The sequence below is a fragment of the Phalacrocorax aristotelis genome, chromosome 2, assembly GCF_949628215.1.
Source record: "Phalacrocorax aristotelis chromosome 2, bGulAri2.1, whole genome shotgun sequence".
In the NCBI taxonomy this organism is placed as follows: domain Eukaryota; kingdom Metazoa; phylum Chordata; class Aves; order Suliformes; family Phalacrocoracidae; genus Phalacrocorax; species Phalacrocorax aristotelis.
The window spans coordinates 19,027,471-19,046,837 of NC_134277.1; the positions used below are offsets into that span (position 1 = coordinate 19,027,471).

Sequence of the window (19,367 nt, forward strand, 5' to 3'; positions counted from 1 at the left end):
AACCCTGGTTTGAAAAATTTGGAATTATTACTTTGATTGCGTTCAAAGCAGTTTGACAAGCTGCTCATGAAGAAAGCTTTCTTCAAAGTCTTTTACTTTTATTGGCTTCTGCCATAGTCCCCTAATAAATGCTTCTTAGAAGCAACATGTGAATGTCATGCTATATGGCATGCAGAAATGACAACACAATAATAGTCTGGTTTTGATCTGAATCAGTGAAGCGGACAGCTTTATTATGGATGCATGCTAGAATGACTACGGCAAATACAAGTCTTGCTATGATTCATTGCTTAAAGTAAGCTAAGGGCAGAAAGAAAATTATTTTATTTTTTAATACTTTCAAATTACATTATTTTAATTAATTGTTTCATTTTTGCAGAATGATTCAGACAGCATTTATAGCTAATGCAGGGCAAGAAAAAAGAGATGCAGTAGGATATTCTGACTACTCCAGATTAAGTAATGTACAAAAGTTTGGAACAATTCACGGTCATGCTGAGCTCCTCTTCAATGTCAGCAGGACACGCGAGGCTGGGAACCGTGATATATATTAAAAGGGACAGAGATGAAAATGTCCTGCCCCAAAATGCCCCAATACTCAAACTTGGATCACTCACAACTGACTTCCCAACCTATTCACCGAGCACAAGGTGGCTCTAGACTCACAGTCCATTGCAGCCCAACCTGCTGCATCTGCAGCATAGTGCTGTGATACTTCTCTCCCTCTGCAGTGCCATGTGCCACACAAGGCTTGCTAGGCTGATCTGTGAGCAGTCAACAGACTGCATCTATCAAGCCTGTTTGTGGTAGGGAAAGGCCACAGCACTGTGTCACAGCAAGGGAACACAAGAGTTGCTGAGCTGTCAAGATGAAAGGATGAAGCTCAGTGCTGTGGTTCCCTCCCCAGCCTCCGACCCAAGATTTCAGGTGCCTTCCCCACAAGACCAGCAGAAAGCTCCTTCATGCATCAGAAAAGCAGGAGGGGTGAGCAATTAAGCACATGGAACTATTAAGATGGAGTCTTACCATGGACTCATTAATTACTTTGAGATTGTCCCTATCATTTTGGACATACTGTCTAGTATAACTGATTTTACTACTCTCACTTTGTCGTTATAGCAGCTGCTGGCTCATCTACTCTTCAAAAACTCAACCTGTTTAGTACAGTCACAGAATTTTAAATATTCTGTATTTCTGTATTAGAATAGACAAGAATATAATGCAATAAAGCATAACAAAAATACCTATGCAGTCTAACTTATATTGATCAATTGTTACCGATCACTAATAGTGATAAAGCATTGCAAACATAACATAATTTGTAAGAAGTAGCACACTGCTACCGAGTCACAACAGAGAATGTTGGCAGAATGACTACATGCTCTTTCTGGGGAAAAAAACTCCAAGAAATGTAATTATGAATTATGAAATGAACTTAATACATTTAGTATTACCTAAATGAAATTATGTATGCATTTTAAAGTAAAACCAAAGTTGATATAAAAATACACTATCAAAAAGAGTGTCTTGGCTTGTCTCACCAAATCACAATTTTGGATAATAAGAAGGTCATTCAGAAATGCCAGCATTAAGATTTACTTGGCTCTTAACTTTGGATGACTTAAATATCTTTAAAAGAAGAATGATTATTCTCTCCATAAGAAAATAATAACCCTGTTACATTCCAAACACAAACGCTGACCTCTGTCTACCTGTGGTTTCCAAATTACATGGAAGAAATAGTCCAAGTATTAAATGAAGTAATGTTGTTTTTCAGTATATTCAGTCTAAATAAAGCAACAGAGTATTCCCTCCCTCAATCCATTTTTTCCCCAGTGAGTCGCACTCAGGTTAAATCTCTAGTTGAGTCAGGTTACTATACATCCATGGTAAAACTGTGCTAACTACATGCAAAGTATCTCCGAAACTGTATTTGGAATGAAAAGACAATATTCACATGCAACTTTTAAATACAACACTTCTAACTTTTGAAACAAAAGCAGAAAAATGCAAACTAAGCAAGTTTGAAGTACAAAAACCACCTCACCTTCACTATATATTCCATCAGTGTTACAATACATGTTTTAATTATGCAATCTCTTTATCCACAGTACTAAAGGAACCCTTGAAGTCATTATTCTATTAACTGCATGCAGGTCAGCTTGCAATTTTCCGCCATCTGCCAGCAGCAGTGAGACTGCATTACCTTCTTTCCATGTCTTCCACTGGAACCTGCTTTGTCTATGAAAGACCTTCGATATTTCCTACGTATTGTTGCTTATCCAGAGATGGAGAATTTAGATATCATTAATGAAATGCCTATGAAGAAACTCAAAATGGACAGTGCCAATCCTTTTCAGTATCACCTTTCCCACAGTGACAATACTAGGCAAACTGGGGGGAATCATGGGAACTCTTGTAGTTAGAAATAGGCTTGAATTCCAAAGATCTAATGAGTCCTCCAACATTTTATTTTCATTATGGGAACATGAATATTTCTAATATCCATCTAGATGTCTGACTCTTTTTTTCCCCCAATGACCCTTCATGGTAATAGCATCAACAGCCTTATTACATGTGGTATGAAAGCATGTTTTCATCTGATGCATAGAAGGACATGGCCTTCAGCAAGGAACAGTGTTGCTGGAAAATTATGCATTCACCTAAGTGGCAGAGTACAAATTATACTTACATTTTTTTCTGGACATTTCCAAGGCAACAGCTGCTCATCCTGAGATATTTGTAGTCTGTGACAGCAGGCTTCAGCAGTCCCAGAGAAGTATGAGCTACCTGTGCTCCTGTTCAAGACTATCAGCCTACAAGGTCAACCCTCAAAAACAGAGCTGAAGAGGAATTTTCCATCAGCATTACACTCTCCTCTTTTCAGCTAAAAGAATCACTTGCAACATGACTGTAGATGTTTCAAAACTTTAGTGGAAAAATGTTTTTTTCCTCCGTGACTCTGTACACATCAGCAACCTGTCTAGTTTGCTGATGGGGAGTTGTGTCCTCTAGGATCATTTTCTTTCAAGTAACATATAAGGGTGAAAAGCTCTGGCTTTCAAGCTCCTAGCCTCACTGCAATGGCAGGGAATTTCAGAAACAGATCAAACCTTTCAAAAGGAAATGTCACTTGGACTTTTTCAGACCAAAGTTAAAATAATAACAATAATACTATAGGTAAGTTTCTTTTATCCCATTTTGGAATAGCGCACTATTTGAAATCTCAGAATTTCCAAATGGGAATTGTGTCTTAGACTAATATTGTTTAATCATGAAAGGCTCTGTGCAGCATCGTGATTTCAGGAAAAGCAACTGAATTGAGAGGCACTATTCAAAAAAGGAAGTATTTGTCAGCATAAGCAGACGTTATACATTCAGCTCCCTATGAAACTGGTTATCCATTGTAAGATTCAGATGAATATATGACTTTTTATTAGAGATGAGGTGTGCTATCTGTGCAAGTGACTTCAGGCCAGTTTGTTAATTGATGAAACAAAGCCGCAGATAAATTTGTCACAAGACTTTCAAAAAGTATCTAGCATTAAATTATTTTGGATTTATATGCTAGAAGTTTTTGAAAATTTTATTAGGTGCTTTTCTGCACCTCTAGTGGCTGAAATTTATTTTGAAACTTGGCTTTTTAACATCAATCCATTGCATACAATCAGAAATCTGAGAAACAGATAGAAAATATTTCCTTCCCAGAACACTAATGAGTAACTGTGAATATAATTAAGAATATTTATAAAAAGGGAACTTGGTTCACACCTTGCTTGCCTCAAACTCTTTTTATACGATATACAACTGTCACCCTTTAAAGTGCTGCAGGACATTTAATTTAATGTAAATGTATATTTTTCTATCAAATCTCTATCCTATACTGAAAACATAGCAGCTAAACTTGAATATAGTGCAGCTATTTATTATTTGTATTGATGTGGTAGAGGATGCTCCTTGCTGGAGTGTAATTGCTGTGTCCTTGATTAAGCATAATTGCTGCGATTCTCAGGCATAACATCCCTCCCCAAAGGTTTTCCACCAGAACAGCTTAACAGGTAATTCCCACAAATGTTCAGGTAGCGAAACTGCCTTCAGTCAGCCTTCTATACAAGGAAAATATGGACTTTGTAATGTATCTAGAAGTTTAATGAATTCAGGGGCTGAATCCGTGATCATGGGATGTGCTTGGAATAGATACCCTTGGCTGCTACTCACTGTCTGTAGTAAAAAAAGAATTATTTTGTTTATCTGTGGTGATCTAAATTATCATACTGGAGGATGTGAGAAGAGAGGATGCTAACCTGAAAAGAGTATTTCAAACTTCTTGTGGCTTGGACAGTTTAAACTAAAACTTCTGTCTGGCAGCTTCTTGATAAGCAACTGAGCTCCAAAAGCACTGGTGAGGAGATGCTATAAACTCATTTTTACTTGATTTGATCATGAATCTGTCAACTGGGATTGGGTGTTTCTTAGATACCAGAATATTACTGGGGTGATTAAGCAATATTACAGCAGAATTTTAAGGGAAAGCAAAGCAATCTGGGTGAGGCACTGCCATGGTATTCTTTCAAAGACTTTCTCATTTCTTTAACTATCAATACCCTATGAAAGGCAAACAGTTCAGATTGCTAGCCTGGACTTTGGGAGAGCTTTTCCAGAGAATTTCTGTGTCACCTCAAGCAACTCAGTCTCTCAAAGTTTCAGACTCCCAGCTGTTAACTGGGAATTATAGTAATTTATTTCCTCATAAGAGTGTTGTGAAGGTCATCCATTGCAGATGTGCAGTGTTCAGAAAACACAGTCACAGATACATAAATGCCTATGAAACAACAACCATAAGGCAAGGTGTATAAATTGTGCCACAAAATGAAACTTCTGGAAAATCAGTACTGCTGTGCAAGAAAGGACTCACAGTGGTGGTACACTATACATCAAGTTCAGCATACAAAAAGAACACAGGAAAGAAAAGCCATTCTCAAAGGTGATTTAATTCACTGAATGTTAACTGCTTTTTCACTTATGACTCTTAAAAAGTTCCTAACTGTACTTTAAAAAAAAAAAAAACAGAACAAAAAAAGACACAAGTTCAAGTTATATGACCACACAACATATACAGACTGAGATATGGTCCTTTTCTAGTACTGTGCTCCATAAGGCCCTTCACAGGTCCATCTTTCAGATACAGGTTTTATCATAGAATCATAGAATATCTTGAGTTGGAAGGGACCCACAAGGATCATCAAGTCCAACTCCTGTTCCTGCACAGGACAACCCCAAAATCCACACCATGTCTCTGAGGGTATTGTCCAAGTGCTTCTTGAATAGCATCATGCTTGGTGCTGTGACTGCCTCCCTGGGGAGCCTGTTCCAGTGCTCCACCACCCTCTGGGGGAAGAACCTTTTATTATATTCAACCTAAACCTCCCCTGGCACATCGTCCTGACATTCCCTTGGGTCCTGTCATCGGTCACCAGAGAGAAGAGATCAGCGCCTGCTCCTCCTCCTCTCCTTGTGTGGAAGCTGCAGACCACGATGAGGTCTCCCCTCAGTCTCCTCTTCTCCAGGCTGAACAAACCAAGTGACTATAGCTACTCCTCATACAGTTTTCCCTCTAAACCCTTCACCAAGTTCATGGCCCTCCTCTGGACACTCTGCAGTAGCTTTATATCCTTAATGCACTGTGGTGCCCACAACTGCACACAGCACTCGAGGTGAGGCCGCACCAGTGCAGAGCAGAGCGGGACAATCCCCTCCCTCGGCCAGCTGCAATGCAGGGCTTGATGCACCCCAGGGCGCGGTTGGCCCTCTTGGCTGCCAGGGCACACTGTTGGCTCATGTTCAACTTGCCATCGACCAGAACCCCCAGGTCTCTCTCTGCAGAGCTTCTCTCCAGACTCTCATTCCCCAGTCTGTGTGTACATCCAGGGTTGCCATGCCCCAGGTGCAAAATACGGTACTTGCCCTTGTTAAACTTCATAGGGTTGGTGATGCCCAGCTCTCCAGTCTGTCCAGGTCCCTCTGCAGGGCCTCTCTGCCCTCCAGAGTGTCAACAGCTCCTCCCAGTTTTGTGTCATCAGCAAACTTGATTAGAATTCTTTCAAGTCCTGCATCCAAGTCATTTGCAAAGAGATTGAAGAGTACCAGCCCCAAGATGGATCCCTGCAGAACCCTGCTAGTGACTGGCCACCAGCCCAATGTAACCCCATTTACCATGACCCTCTGAGCCTGACCCACCAGCCAATTGCTGTGAAAGACAGTATCGAAAGCTTTACTGAAATCCAAGAAGATCACATCAACTGACTTTCCTTGATCAACTAGGTGACTAACCTTGTCATAGAAGGAAATCAAGTTTGTTAAACAGGACTTCCTCCTCATGAACCCGTTCGGGCTAGGACCAATGAGTGCATTGTCTTTCAGCTGTTTTTCAACAACTCCCAGAATAATCTTCTCCATAATTTTACCAGGCACAGAAGTGAGACTGCAGGCCAGTAGTTACTGGGGTCACCCCTGTTGCCCTTCTTAAAGATTGGGACAATGTTTTCCAGCTTCCACTCAACTGGGACCTCTCCAGGTTCCCAAGAGCACTGAAAGATCATTGAGAGAGGTCTCTCTATGACATCAGCCAGCTCTTTAAGTACCCTCAGATGTATCCTACCAGGCCCCATCAACTTATAGGGATTAGCTGGAGCAGCAAGTCCTGCACAGGTTCAGGGTTTATTAGGAGTTTATCATTCCCACAGTCACAGTTCTCTAGCCCAGGGTTCTGGGGGTCCCTAAGCCCACCACTGATGTTGAAGACCGAGGCAAAGAAAGCATTAAACGTATTTGCCTTGTCTATGTCCCTGCTTGTGAGGCAACCACTCTCATCAAGCAATGAGCCAATGTTATTTCTAGCCTGCCTTTTGCCATTAAGGTGTTTAAAAAGTCCTTATTGTCTTTCACAGTACTGGCTGGCTTCAACTTTAACTGAGCTTTGGCCGCATGTATTTCCTCCCTGCAGTGGCCAACAGTATCTCTATCGTCCTCCCATGTTGCCTGACCTTGCTTCCACTGGCCATATACTTTTTTTATTCTCCTTATTTCTAGAAGAATATCCCTGATCAGCCAAGCCTGCCTTTTTGACTTCCTACTCTTTGGGATTGCCTGCTCCTGTGTGTTTAGGAGGTGGTACTTAAAAAGCAACATGCACGGATGGACCCCAGGGGACCTTACTGAGCCATTCCCTGAGCAACCTGAAGTCTGCTCTCCTCATGTCCAGAGCTGAGGCCTTGCTGGCAGCTTTCCTCCTGTCAACATAGATTTTAAAGTTGACTGTTTAAACTTATGCACACGTTTAAATGAAAACCACCATAAAAAGTACCAGGGGAGGAGAGCAAAGGGTTCTTCAGGAACACCCTGTCATCAACAAGCACGATGGAGAATGGCACAGACAATATTGCCTTGAGAAGGGCTCACTTCCTCTGTGAAGTGTGTTTGGCAGTTGAAGGAGACCTTGATCCACTGTCTCTGCTCCCCTCTCCACAACAGAAAAGCTGTATGCATGCTACAAAAGGCTGTGTGATTATTTGGGTTGGTTTGTTTGTTTGTTTGGTCCCATGTGATAATTATTTCAAACTAAAACAAGAAATTTGCTTCTACCGAGTATTTACTGGGAGAAAAAGAGATTGTGCCTGTGTGTCTATCCCATTCTGTAGCCTGCAGATTCACAGGCTTATCTAGTAAAAAGATGGCTATGAGTTTCAGTCCCTGATCCAATAAATGTTTATGTTCAATGTCAACATGAGAGATTTTGATCAACTCGCATTCCTGGCTAAAAAATACTCTTAAGAATCTGATTAATGTGGATTTAAATCCTCTTAAGTAGAAGACACAAATCTCCCAAATCCCAGCTGAATACCTTAAACATGAGCCTGAAGGGTGAATGGTATGTCTTCCATGATGATTTTGTGAATATGTGTAAATTTTTCCGATTTGAAACTACTCATTATTTGCTTCAGATTGGTTTTGGGGGGAAAACATTTTAAAAAAAGGAAAAGAAAATTTCTATCTATTCCTAAATTAAGGTGTAGTTCCCATAATTCTTTGAGAAGGACTGTAGATATTATTACAGGCCCCTCTTCAAACCACAAAAAGTGTGTGTATAGATGTTTCTTGCACACGTTCTCATCTGTGCTTTGGCATCACAATTTTTCCCACAGATTTTAAGACTATTTTTCATTTACAGATTTAGCATTAGATTGCAGTACCTGGGGAATAAAGAATTCAGGTCCTCATCCCTACAGCTTGTATATTTTGACATCTGCATAAGTGAATTGATTTTCAGAAGCATTGATCCTCCATGGCTCTAATTGCCTTCAGCACCTTAAAAAAATTAGTACCCACAACACATTAAAAAATTGTGGGCAAAAATATTGATTTTGCCTTACATTAAACTTCCAGACTATTACAAAATACTAGTAAGTGTATGGCAGATAGTCTAGGAAGTCTGAAGGCTTTTGAATGGAAGATTTTATCTGAGGAATAAAATAACGAACATAAATACATGAATTTTCAGAAGAACTAGTAACCCTAATAGTTGTGGGGGTTTTGTGTGCGAAGTAATGAGAGTTACAGAAATACAGTCTACTGGCAGGAAGACACTACACTGAAGGGAGTTAAAATCCCATGATTAGTTTAAACAATTGTTAAGTATCAACTGAACAAAATTCAATGATCAAATAGGAGAGTAAAGGAAAAATGAGGATTTTCCACCTGCTGAATGGAATCATGATACTTACAATTGTCTGCTATGCTGTAAAGTAGTGACCAATATATTGCTACCTATATAATGAGCTCCTAATAACGAGCACTGCAAATTTTTATCCCCTTTTTATATAAAACAACAGTCAATACACTTTTGAGGCAAATCACTTAGTATGGCTGATAAATAACAGGTTGCGTCCACTTACCTGTGTCTCTGTTTTTGCCTTCTGGTGATAAAACCAAATGACAGCATTCAAGAATCACTTTAGGCCTAACCGGCTTGAAGAGATGCTTTTAATTTAATGCCAAGTCTTAGGTTTAGACTTGCAAAAGTAATGCTAGTTTTCCAGACTTGGGAAAGTGGGAATTACCTACATAATATCTCCCCCTCTACTGCCTTCAGGTACTCTTCTGTGTTTTGTTTCAAATCAAACTAACGAAGTATATGTGACTGCGGTGCAGGTCTCCTATTCTTCACAATATCTAGTAAGTACTAAGTCCTTTCATATACAACATAAAGCTTTTGCCTATCAGCTCCTAATTTCACTGAATCAGCACACAGTCCTGGAGGAACCAACCTTATTTTGAACCCTGTTAACTTGCTTTGCCACTTCACTTACTGTGTCTGCCCAACGCATTTGGCACTTACTACCACTGTATTATAACTTCTATTAGTTAGCCATGCTATCTAAACAGCATAATCAAAATGGCTGGAAAACCCGAAGTTGTAAAAACACCAAATCTGTGAATATTTTATTTCTATCAAGTTAAAATGTAACTTTGGTTATCCACGTGATTCTTAATGAAGAATTCGAAAACTTAACAAAAATTTACTATAATTCATCTTTTTTGATTCATTTACTTTGTTTTCCATACTTCAGATATACAATATTGGTTGCATATATAAGTAAACATAACATACCGAAATCCACAAGCTTGACTCCTCCTTCAGTGGTCAAAAGGATATTATTTCCCTTAATATCACGGTGGATAGTTTTATTTTCATGTAAATGCTGAAGTCCCTGGAAAGTGAGATGTAAACATGAGCTTTTTGCTAACAGCTCTGTTCTCTGCATTACAATTGCAGAAACAAAAAGGCAGCAGAAAAGTATGAAAAAACTTACAACAGATTTTTTTTTTTTACAATCCAAAACCACAGAGATGTCATTCTTACTGGAAAAAACACTTGGCACACCATAAGGAATAGATATTTTTTAATTGCCCCAGTTTATGTCAAATAGAAATTTTAAGATAAAAGCAGAAAAAAGTATTATAAATCTACATTATCTATTATACCTTTAGAGTATAAACTCAAACAAAAATGCTAAGGCCTAAATTCCACTGCAGAAAGTAAAATTCTCATTAAAAGAAAATGAAAAATAAGGACACTTGATCCTGATTAGGAAAAAAAAAAATTCTTGTAGACTGTTTGAATTCACTAGATCTCTTGACCATTTTGCCATAAAAAATATTTTGGATCCAGACATAAGAAGTTGAAGAGTATTTTGGGTATATTTCTGCTATTTCTCAAAAGAAGAGTGATGCAGAACTGTATTTACTAAGGAAAGGAATCAATGATCAGAAATCAATTTTCATTCTCTTAATAATGAAACAAACAGACTAATTGTTCTCTACCTTGCTTGTTCAAAAAGAACCATTTGAATTACACATTACCTTGATTTCGTTAAACACTGCTATAATACAAGATAGCAAGCTGTGTTAGTGGAGACATGGTCTTCATTCATTCAAAGAAAAAAAAAAGAGATGAATATTGACGGTCCTTTCACTGAGAGCTTATCTTACCATCAGAGCTTCATGTAAAATGTAAGCAATTATAAGTTCATTCATCCTTTCGCCTCTCTTCAGAAATCCTTTCACAAGATCAGTCACAGATCCACCATTGCACAGCTGCAAAACATCAGGGGAATATAAAAAGGAATTAAGAAGTGTTGGAGTAGCCGCCTGGTTTTAGTTTTCTGTAGTTTTCATATTTGTAGCCAAATAAGCTCAAATTAAACTGGCAAACCACAGATTTGTCCTTATGTCTACCATTTATATAAATAACATACACAGCAACTTTTGCCAATTTTTTCACTACTTCCTGCATTTAATTCTTCTTTCCCAAACACAAGTACAGCAGTCTATCTCTTTGCTTTCCTATATACATGATTGCTTTTCACTGAAACAGAAGTAGCTTATAGTGCAATAAATTTGCTGTGAAGGCATGTTCTGTGGGGCACACTAATTGCTTCTTATACTCCTCATGTGCAACTCACCAGCAATGCAGATTATTATAACATCAATTCTCAGGTACATACAACATAAAATGGATTTAAGGCATCAGAAGACAGGCAGCAGAGAAATTCCCCCAACAGGAAAATCTTCCAAGGGGAAAGGGGAAAGCTGCCCTCTTTGCCAAGCAGCACTTAATTCCTAGCATAGAAGGATGTCATACACAAGGGATGGGCATCATGGAAGATGATGAAAGCACTGTGGAAAGAAAGGTGTCATCCCCCACTGAAACTAGGTGGGCCATGGGTGTAAGACTAATTATAGCTCTTGTAGCGCCAACCCTGTCAGATTCTTGTTCAAGATGCAGGGCCACAATCTACTCTGGACAATCCTTTCTCCTGTCTAAGGTCCAGTTAGACTCCCAACAACCCCTGACCTGTCCCATATACATGGGAAGCAGAGGTTTGGCCTCGCTCTCTAAAAAGATTAGTGAGCACACATTACCGGCAGATTAGTTTAGACCTCCAGTATTTCCTATGTTCATTTTTATCACTCACAATTTTTCCGCAGGAAGAAGCAACAATGTAACTTCAGTGATTGACTCTGCAGCGGTTACGTATCCGCAGAGATGAAGTCGGTACTTAAGCCCTTAAACTATCCATAACGCACCTAACAATACTCATTGATTGAAGAGCCATTGCCTTTGTAAAGGAGTAGTTGCTTCCAATATAACAGTGAAACAAATTGTAAGTTTTATACTGTATCACTCAGTAGCTTTCAATATGAAAATAAATACCCACATAAGGCATTTTTACCAATGTAGCTCAAAACAGTAATTCCTTTTGACTACAGATTTTGAAGTCTATTCAAATCGAGGGCATAACTTATCAATAAAACCTTTCAACTGCAGAACTCCAGACATCAGATACCTTTGTAAATTATTTTTTAATCTGTTCTGCTATAGCTCTACTTCTTTCTGTGCTGTAATTACAAACACACTTGCACCTTGTGGTATAAAACATTTTATAGCCCTTTGTACGGAAACATATCACTAATTTTCTGACTGCCTTTGGAAACCCTGGGCTGCATTGAACGTGCACCACATGAACACCTACACAAATACCATTTAATACATAAGTCTTGTTGCAAGATGTGTCCCCCATCAGGTCAGTGAAGGCTCTGGTCTGATAGATGCTGAGCTCTACACCAACAATCTTGGAACTCACTTAATCTCATCCTTACTTCAGTGGGACAATATGCATGCTTAGAGAGGGAAGAACTCATATGCTTAAACGATGAGATTAAGTGCTTTGCTGGATCAGGGTCAGATTCCCAAGCAGGATTTAATTTACTGTCTTTAGCCATGCTGGTCTGCCTTCTCCATTGACTTTTTCTAGTTACTTTTTTTTCTTACAATTACTTTACCTTTCCAAGGTCTCTATTGTTTTAACTTTGCTGCATCACCAACACGTTTAATCAAACTGAAACAATGATGACAGTTCTGGTTAATTTAATGCACTTCCATTTCAGTGAAACTGTTTGACGAGTGACAAACTAATTGTGAAATAAATTACACATATGATATTCTTCAAACTATTTTTTCTTCATTATCTAGATTAAAATTTTGCTTCTTATAGATAGATCTTCTGTCTTCTTTACAGAGCTGGATATCTGTTAGTCCTTCTGTCCAAGGTAAAGAAAACTAACCCAGAAAGGAACACATTCTTTTTGTAGGTGGGAGAAGGAAGAAACTATACCTCAGAAATCACCTTCTCCAACATATAGGCAGTAAAGCCAAGACTGAATTTATTTGCCTGGGCCAGCAATGTTATTTTTTACTTTCTTAAACATGTTGCTTTAATTAATTTTTCTATCCCTCTCGTAAGATAAAAATCCCTATTATGAGATAAATATCTGTATTATATGACAAAACTTATCTGAAATATCAGGTAAAGTAAGATACTAAAACTGTGATCTTTTTAGACAAAACCAAAACTGAACCTGGGTATGTAAAAGGTCAGCCAAGCACATCTTGAAGAAAAAGCAGAAGTTACCCACACCCCTGTGGAAATCTTCCACTGACTCCCAAGGCAGGGCGGCTGCTTAGGTAGAGTTCAGCTGAGGATCTCATAGGCACACCTTCTTGCACACACATGGCAACTTCTGCTACTTCTGTCTCAACAAGTGCTACTTTTACTTACGACAGACAACTTGTATTTTTCTGAGACCACCAGCATACGAGGAAGAGGGAAAAAAAAGCTAAGTATTAGAATGCAAGCAGCTATAAGGAGGAAAGGGATTATTGGAATACAACTACAATTAGAAAAGGAGATTATGGCAGACACTGTATGTGTGTGGTCTGAGCTGCATGGGGCGGGAGGGAGGGAAGGATGACGGCAATGATGACACAGTCAGTATTAACCTTGTTCTATTTTTCCACAGGGTAAACAAGTCCTCATGGGAAAAATGTTACAACTGGTCTCATTTCCTACTTCTACCATCTATTTTTTTGCAGGTGAAGCCACCACGTGTCCTTATAACCATGCATATCACTAAAGTTCAAATGGCGATTCTTTCTCCTGGCTCAGGCTATCAAATTTCATGTGTGTTCAATGCAAGCTTATCATAAGCACCACAAAAAGTCCCTCTCTAATAAGTCAGGCTCTTCTCTTCCCTCTCAAAAGAAGTAGTTACAGAAAACTATGATACTCCTGCCCAATGCAGTGGTTGACCATGCTTGCTTGGGAATCTGAGTAGACAGGGAGATAAATTATCCTTGGGGATGTTGACCAGGATCTACTTGATGACATAAAAACTTAAAGGGGAAAAAAATGCTAAACCATAACAAAAAAAAAGATCACATTTCCTTAACTCATACAGTCCTTCAACGAGAGGTTATGGAACAAGCATTATTTAGCAGTACTGCTGGACTGGAATTTTCCTGGGGTGTTGTTAAATATTGCAGCTTATAATTATGATCTCTGCTGCTTCTTAGTAGCATGCTGTCCACAGTAAAAAACTTGTGTGGTCTCTTTCCACAGCTACAGAGTTTGAGTTACGCTAACTGTAATGCTTGGATGACAAGAAATCATGAAGGCAACAGAGATAAATTCTTTTAAAAGATCTTTCTGGTTTCCAGTGAAGCATTTGCAGAAGAGAGGTGCTGGTAGCTATTATTTTGTTGCAAGCACTGTGAACTCACATGGCCAAATAGCTAATCAGTCTGTACTACTACTCCACATAATTTGGAAAAAATCTCTTGAGAATACTTTGATGAAGGGCACTATAAGCAGAAAACAAGAAACTCATGGAGAACTTGGAACACAGACATACAGCAGAAGCTACATGTCTATCTGAGCTGTGCCACAGAGCTGCTTCCTACCCTAATGGTCAAAGTAACTGACAAAATGCAAATGTCCTTCAACCTGTCATGAGACGGGCTTTTCTGGGAGAAGGGTTTAATAGTTCTATTTCTCTTTCCCGCACTCCTAAAAACACAGAAGCATGCACACATCCTCTACATCCTCCTCTCGCACACACAGATGCATTTCTTGTGGTTTGTATCAGTTTTATAATACCTATTTTAAGCAACTAGTAATCCCAGGAGGAAAATTGGGTATGGGAGAAGTGGTGGTGGTGTCTGTTAGCTCAGGTTTGGCAGCACAAGTAGTAGAAGATGTAAACTGAATGGACTTTCTCAATTTGGCGCTCAGATACCACATACTCTGTTAAGTGAAATGCATGCAAAAACAAAGCCCTTCAGTCTGAACTGTTTTCAAGAAGTCTCCAAAGGCTGCATTTTCCCAGTGAAGAATAGAAATCCTCTTTTACGCTGTGAATAAACTTAATTAAGACAGATAACTCTTATACATGTCCAGCCTATAAGACATGCTAAGGGAAAATATTAGTGATCCTCCCACAAGAACATTATTTAGAAATGTCATCTTGATAACTTTGTACAGGAGCAATTTTTATCAATTTAGTGTAGTCACTTCTATTGTTTCCTTGTGATTTCCAGGTATTTTCTTTACTGGCAGTACTTCCAGTGCCTGCACTGACAGAATGCAAATATTACCTGCAAACACAAGCAACTAAAAGGGGATTAAACTGAGCCCTTTGGGCTACCTAAAAGGGGGTGGAGAAGACAGAGACAAGAGACAGATGCTTCCCAGAGGCACACAGCAAAGGATGAGAGGCAATGATCCCCAACTGCAAGACATTAGATTCCTACTGGCCATATAGGAAAAATTTTCCCACCAAGAGTCCTTAAGCACTAGAACAGATGACCCAGCAAGTCCGTGTTATCTCTATCCTTGGAGATATTAAAAACTTGAATGAAAAAGACCCTGTGCAAACCTGTAATATTGAAGTTAATCATCTTTGAGCAGGGGTCTGGACCCAACAGCCTCCAAAGGTCCCTTCCAAGCTATAATTATATGATTCATAATATTTGGATTTTAAAATATTCAGTCCCTTGTTTGTATATTTAGACAGCAGAAACAGGGGGAAAGGACTCAGAAAAACTTGCATACTCAGACCAAGGGAAAGAATAATTTGATAGAAGGCTTGATCCATGTGAAAACCTGCCTGAAAGGGCTGTAGCACTGATGGCCATACGTAGCTGCATCAGAAGACATTCTTAAGACTCTTTTACAGCGGTAGTGAAGGGCTCCTCCCTTATGATTTTCTGGCACTCAAAAGGCAAAGACTCATACTAGGATGACATACAGTCCTCCACCCACCCCTCTGCCACAACCTTGTGCTACTGTAATTGAGCTATTAGTATGCAAAGCTATCTTTAGCAATAGATTTACAAAATAGCATGATCCTAACACATCAAATGTCAGTTAAAATTGCCATCACATCACAGTCATGCAGGTGTTCTTTGTAGGTCTTACTAATTCTTCATCTGACCAGCTGATACATTTCTCTCTGTTCAGCTCTTCTCAATTCTGATGCCCAAAGAATAAGGATTCACTGTCAGCCTCTCTTTTAAGAAAACTATCAGTTGCACTTTTGTTAGGGCTATTACAGGCTTTAATTATCCAACTGCTCCTGATTTATGCATCTGTACTAAGATATCAGGTAACATTTGCTTGCATCTTGCAGTTGTCAAGGTGCTTTCATCTTATTTCAGTAGCCTGGATGCGAATAGTGGGGCAACTACAATTACTGCCTTCCCTATCTTTACAGGCTGCACAAACGTAAATGACTGGTTAGCACATCACATATGCACAACTTCTGGCATACACAAATGATAGTTATGAAAAAGTTGCATCGTCCAACCTTGCTTTAATGTTATCACACATAAGAATGCTAAAAGCATCTCAGGCACTAATCTCTATATTTTTCTGTTCTTAGAATAGATCAATAATCCGACCTGTTCCATTGGCAGCACTGCCAGCCTCTGAGCTGACTGCACCTTCCTTTTAGTACTGACTGCTGTAAGAGCAAAAGATTCTTATTTGTTGCTGTTTTGTTGTCGTAAAACTATAGAATCATAGGAGTAAAAGGGACCTTAAGAAACAACTTAGTCCACTACATTTGCACTATGTAGAGATCTGGTACTTTCAGCAGGTCTTTGGCAGATACTTGTTTAACCTGCTCCTAAAAATCTCCCGAGGGACACTCCAATCTTTCTAACTAGCCTGCTTCTGTGTTTCACTAGCCCAATAGTTACAGCATTTTTCCTTTTATCCAACCTGAATAATTTTTGCTTCCAATAAAACAGCTTTATTTTTGTCCTTCCCTCCAGTAGTCTTTGATAATAAATTATCATTATTCTCTATTTAACATAATCTCTGTAAGACTACTGTCACGATATGTCATTTTTGTCTTTTTTAGGCAGTACAAATTTAGTTGCGGTAACCTTTTGAAATCATCCATGTTTTCTAAATTTAGACTGCCTGCAATTTGCCACTGATGTTTGCGACATGTTTTGCCCCAAACTGCATACAGAATTCCTCTGGAAATCTTGTCTTAGCTGGGAAAAGCTGAACAGAACAGAACAATCTCCACCTTGCAAAGAAACCCTTTCTGCAGTCCCATTGCCTAGTCAGGTATGTCCCATTTCTCCTTCCTACAGGCAGCAGTACTTTGCATGTGTCTACTGGGTTTTTTTCCTGTGAGACAAAAAAGTCCCTCTGGTATTCACAGCTGTGAATCTGATGCTATTCCCCAATGTGCCTGTAATTAAACTAGCTGTCCACTTCCAACTTTTTATGTGGACTTTATTTCATCACCCAAGTTATTAATGAACAGAAACAGACCAAAAGCCCACTTCAGATTCTCCCAGCCCAAAGGTGAACTACTGAGTCCAGTTTTATGAAAAAGAGGTTATCTGCTTTACTGTTTATGTGGTTTCTGTATTTCCACATTTTCCTCAGAAGAATGTCACATGGGACCATATCAAATCCTTACAAAAGACACATCTTATCTATTGCTTTCCCCTTGCTAAACCAGTTATCCTGTTAAGAGATTCTATTAATATGATTTGTTCTGGCCCAATCCAAGTCAACCACTTATCACATTCTGTGATTCTGTGATTACTGGGTTCTGGTCATTTCTACAGTGGTTTCTATTAATTTGTTCTGGAATCATTGTGGGTATCAAAGTTAAACAGACTGGTCTCTTTCTCCTTAGGTCATTATTTTTCCTCACTTTGTAAAGACATATATTAAACATTCTTGTATCTCATTTCTCTCTTGCCTTAGTAACATAATCTTGTCTTTACCACTCTTCACATTAGCCACTCTGAGCTTATCCTTAAATGCCTGTACCTCAGCCATGCATTTTTGTTTCTCCTGTTTGAAGGCATTCTGAAATATTAAAAGAAACAAATCCTGATGCATTCTTACTCGTCTCCTGCTGTGCTTTTCTCTTTTCTCTGCATCAACTAATTTGCTATTGTGTGTTTAATGTCTTTCAATTACTGCCAGCTATCCTGCTTTCCTTCATTTTTATACTATTTTTTGCAAGCACAGGTACCTACCAATTCCCCAAGCTGAGTGAAGCATACTCTCCGAAAGCCCATTATCCTGACCCTGCTGCTCCACCTTCCTTCCTTTCCTCAGGAAAGTGAACACAATTCTTTTGGGGCCTTTTTCACTCAAATTTCCTTCCTTCTTCAACTTTTCAAAAGATCTTCTCTATGAAAACAGAATCAATATGATACAGCCATTTCCAGAGTCACTTTCTTTGCCTTCTGTCTCCAAGACAGAACTGTCTCACACAGTCCTGTCTCACAGTCCTGGCTGTCACACAGGGTCAGCTGTGACCAGATTAACTCCTATTCTCTGCCATGGTGTTCAAAAAACATGTAGACGTGGCACTTCAGGGCATGGTTTAGGAGGCATGGTGGTGTTGGGCTGACGGTTGGACTTGATGATCCTAGAGGTCTTTTCAAACCTTAATGATTCTATGACATGTCTTCACAACTATTACTGCCAAAGAGCACTTTCCACTGACAGCACCTAACACCAAACACAAGTACTTGAAGGTCCTTGTGAAGACTTATAGGGAGCTAGATCAGTTTCTTCAGCAGGCCAAGTGGTTCAATACGCCACTCCTGTCTGTGCAGCATAGTTTTGGTTTCACCTCAAATGGAAGATGTGCACTGTGGCTCCTGTTTTTCCTAACAACATGCCCTGGTTTTGGCTGGGATAGAGTTAATTTTCTTCATTGTAGCTAGTATGGGACTATGTTTTAGATTTGTGCTGAAAACAGTGTTGATAACAGAGGTGTTTTAGTTGTTGCTAAGTAGAGCTTACACTAGTCAAGGACTTTTTCAGCTTCCCATGCTCTTCCAGGTGCACAAGATGTTGGGAGAGGACACTGCAGGGACAGCTGACCCCAACTGACCAAAGGGATATTCCACACCCTATGACATCACGTTCAGAATATAAAGCTGGGGGAAGAAGAAGGAAGCGGGGGAACAGGACATTCGGAGTGATGGTGTTTGTCTTCCCAAGTAACCGTTACGCATGATGGAGCCCTGCTTTCCTGGGGATGGCTGAACTCCTGCCTGCCCATGGGAAGGAGTGAACGATTTCCTTGTTTTGTTTTGCTTGTACACACAGCGTTTGCTTTACCTATTAAACTGTCTTTATTCCAGCCACGCGTTTTCTCACTTTTATTATTCCTATTCTCTCCTCCATCCCATCAGGGGGAAGTAAGCGAGTGGTTGTGTGGTGCTTAGCTGCTGGTTAGGGTTAAACCACGACACAACAGTACAAGATTACCCATAGCCAAAAGAAACTATAGCAATGATCTATGCTTTTAGGTAAAGTTGATTGCTTTCAATTTAGCGTAAATGAAATGTATTACTGAAACAGACATCTTTTCTGAGTTGTTCAGCTTCAGTGATCACAAACCATGTGGTATTTATAATT

At 39.3% G+C, this 19,367-nt stretch overlaps 1 protein-coding gene across 6 annotated transcripts in view; it reads right to left on the reverse strand.

Annotated features, from left to right (window-relative positions):
- The window catches only part of MYO3A (myosin IIIA), a 126,572-nt gene that overhangs the window by 77,554 nt on the left and 29,651 nt on the right, over nt 1-19,367 (reverse strand). For all 6 annotated transcript variants that reach the window (XM_075082622.1, XM_075082621.1, XM_075082625.1 and 3 more), the window contains exons 4-5: nt 10,549-10,653; nt 9,668-9,767 (exon numbers count right to left, since the gene is read on the reverse strand). In XM_075082622.1, coding sequence (XP_074938723.1) covers nt 9,668-9,767; nt 10,549-10,653 — 205 coding nt within the window. The remainder of the gene's footprint in view (nt 1-9,667; nt 9,768-10,548; nt 10,654-19,367) is intronic.